At 47.4% G+C, this 2808-nt stretch overlaps 1 protein-coding gene across 1 annotated transcript; it reads right to left on the bottom strand.

The window, feature by feature from the left end:
* Positions 1 to 1626: 1626 nt before the first annotated feature.
* On the bottom strand, positions 1627 to 2527 carry LOC147820380 (uncharacterized; the record flags this gene model as incomplete). Its single annotated transcript, XM_087178417.1, has 1 exon — positions 1627 to 2527. A coding segment is annotated over one exon (713 nt), but the record flags the coding sequence as incomplete, so codon positions are not given.
* Positions 2528 to 2808: the final 281 nt, after the last annotated feature.

A 2808-nucleotide genomic window follows, 5' to 3' on the forward strand; every position in this document is an offset into this window, starting at 1 on the left:
AGAGGGTGGGTTAGGTTTAGGGTGAGGGAAGGGATGGGGAACAGAGGTTGGGGAGGGGTGGGGGTGGTGTGGGCAGGGATCAGGATGCAAACCCAGGTTCGGGTAGGGGAGAGGACTTACCGACGGCCTAAGCTCATGGACCTGGGGTGAAGAGGAGAGGTGGAAGGGTGGAGAGAGGGAGGGGGGAGAGCGAGTGGGAGCGAGAGAGGCCAGTGTGGAATATTTTATGCTACGGAGGAATCGTTTAGAATAGCCTCTAGGGCGTAGACTGCTAAAAAGGGTACTGGTGGCTGTGTGAAAATCCTGAATGTTGCTACAAATTCTAAAAAAACGGATGATTTGTGATTTTATGATACCTTTAAATGTGTGTTTGGGGTGATAACTGGATTTATGGAGTAGTGCGTGTGTGTCCGTGGGTTTGAAGTATACTTTAGTCTGTAATGTTTGGTAAGTGGTGTTGGAGGGCCCGAAAAAAACTGTGGTGTCTAGGAAATCAATATGTGATGTATTTATTGTATATTTGACAGTGATAGAGGGGTGATGGTTATTGAGTATAGAAATGAATTCTGGAAATTTAGAGTGTTGATGGGGCCAAATACCGAAAATGTCGTCTAAAAACCTGAGGTAGAGGGATGGTTGTAGGGGGCATTTTGCTAGGGCTTCTCGCTCCCACTCGCTCATGTAGAGGTTGGCGTAGGAAGGTGCGAATCTCTGACCCATGGCTGTCCCGTGGATCTGCAAATAAAACTGGTTATTAAAAAGAAAATCATTGTTAGTCAGGCAGAGTTCTATTAACTGGAGGAGTTCTGTGTCAGGGCGGGTTGGGTCCGGGTGTCTATTGAAAATGGTGCGAAGTGTTTGTAATCCGAGGTGGGTGTTGATGTTGGTATAGAGGTTATTGATGTCGATGGTGAAAAGGAGGGAGTGAGGGGGGACAGCCATGGATCTGATCGTGTCAACGAAGTGATAGGTGTCCTTTATGTAACTGGGGTGGCGGGTGGAGAGGGGGCCTAAGAACTGATCTATGTACTGAGAGATATGATAAGTGGAACTGTTGCAATCGGAAACTATGGGTCTGCCGGGAGGGACCTCAGAGGGAATAGTCCAGGTCTGTGGGTCTTTGTGAATTTTGGGTAAGAGATAAAAGTAGCGGGGTCGGGGGTTGTCTGGTCCGAATAGATAGTCTTTTTGTCTTGCTTTGATGTATTTTTTATGGTAGAGAGTCTGAATAATGTTCCTGAGTGTTGTCTGGGTTTGTGATTGAATAGTGTCATTGAGGGGTCTGTAGTATGTATTGTCCGTTAGTTGTCGGTTAGCTTCTGTCAAGTACTGTTGTCTGTCCATGATGACTATTTTTGAACCTTTGTCTGCCGGTTTTATTATAATGTTTGGGTTATGAATTAAGTCGTTCAGGGCCCTGCGTTCCGGCCCCGACAGATTGTCTGAGACATCTGCCGGGATCCGGAAACGCTGAAGGGCCCTTTTGTTTTTGTTAATGAGTTGGCGGGTCAGGGGATGGAAACTGTCGGGGTGAGGTTCCCAGTGGGATGGGTGAATAAAAGGTAATGGCTGTCGGTCAGGTTGGAGATGGAAGTAGTCAATGATTTTTAGTCGTCTATGGAATTTGTGAAGGTCCCTCTGAAGTTCCTCCCGGTCCAGTTTGGTGGGGCGTGGGATGAAGGAGAGCCCTCTCTCCAAGAGGGATAGCTGTGAGGGAGAGGGGGAAAAAAGGGTAGAAAGATTAAGAATATTAGAAGGGGAGTTCCACCCCAGGTCCTGTGTGTGTATGTGGGTGTCCAAATTGGCCTTAGAGGTTATTGTAAATTTAGTTGATGTAACCAGTTCTCAAAGATCAGTTTGGCTGTGGTGGGTGTCCAGTGGATGTTGTCTTTTTCTGTGGTGAATGTGTCATGTGGGATTTCTGTTAAAAACGGAAAATGAGTGGTCATGATGTTGTTTATGAGTGTTAGATTACCTTTCTGGGTCGGGGTGAGATGAGGTGAGAAATTCATAATTGGAAAATAGATGTCGGCATTGGGAAAGGTTGACTTCGCCTGGCGGAAGAGGGTCCTGAGTTGTTTTGTGGTGGTCTGCCTGGGGTCCTGGTCCTTGTTGTTGACCCCGATGGAGAAGACCACGATCTTGACGCTGGGGTTGGGAATGGATTTTTCTAGGACTTTGAGGAAGTGATATGAATTGGCTCCGGGGTAACTGTCCAGTTGAATTTTTTGGTGGGTGTGGGCTGGGATGCGGTTGATGTTTGAGTCTCCAAGGATCAGGACTGGTTTTCTGGGTTTGAAAAACCAGTCCTGGATCTTACGGTTGGGGCGTGCAATGTGGTATGTTGGTTTGTAGAGGGTCTGTCCAGATGATGTTGTGGTTGAAGTTGTGGAGGGGAGGGGAAGTGGAGTAGTGGTGGGGGTTCTGCCTTCTTCTGTGGGGGGTTGGGGGTATCCGGCTTGGGTTATTTCCAAGGGTGATGTGATGTTGTTGCCGTGTGACGTTGAGAGGTCTTCTGGGGGTGAATCTGGGATGGGGTTAGGGTTAGGGTTAGGGTTAGGGTTAGGGTTAGGGTTAGGGTTAGGATTTTAAAAGCTTTCTCGATGATTCCCCCTGCTTCGTCCGACGACTGGGCAGTTTGAACTAGGGAATCAAAGGTAATGCACTGGCCGGCGCTCGTCGTCCGTAGTTCACGGTTCCAAACGAACTCCTCTCCCTTAAATGTTTATATATCGGTTGTTGAGAGTCGCGTATACATTGATTTTATTTTTTTGACAGGTATGTAAGGTAAGTAAGTTGTGGTTTTTA

The sequence above is a fragment of the Seriola lalandi genome, unplaced genomic scaffold (assembly GCF_002814215.2).
Source record: "Seriola lalandi dorsalis isolate HSWRI2012SDOR001 ecotype SW California unplaced genomic scaffold, Sedor1 jcf7180001961561, whole genome shotgun sequence".
NCBI lineage: Eukaryota > Metazoa > Chordata > Actinopteri > Carangiformes > Carangidae > Seriola > Seriola lalandi.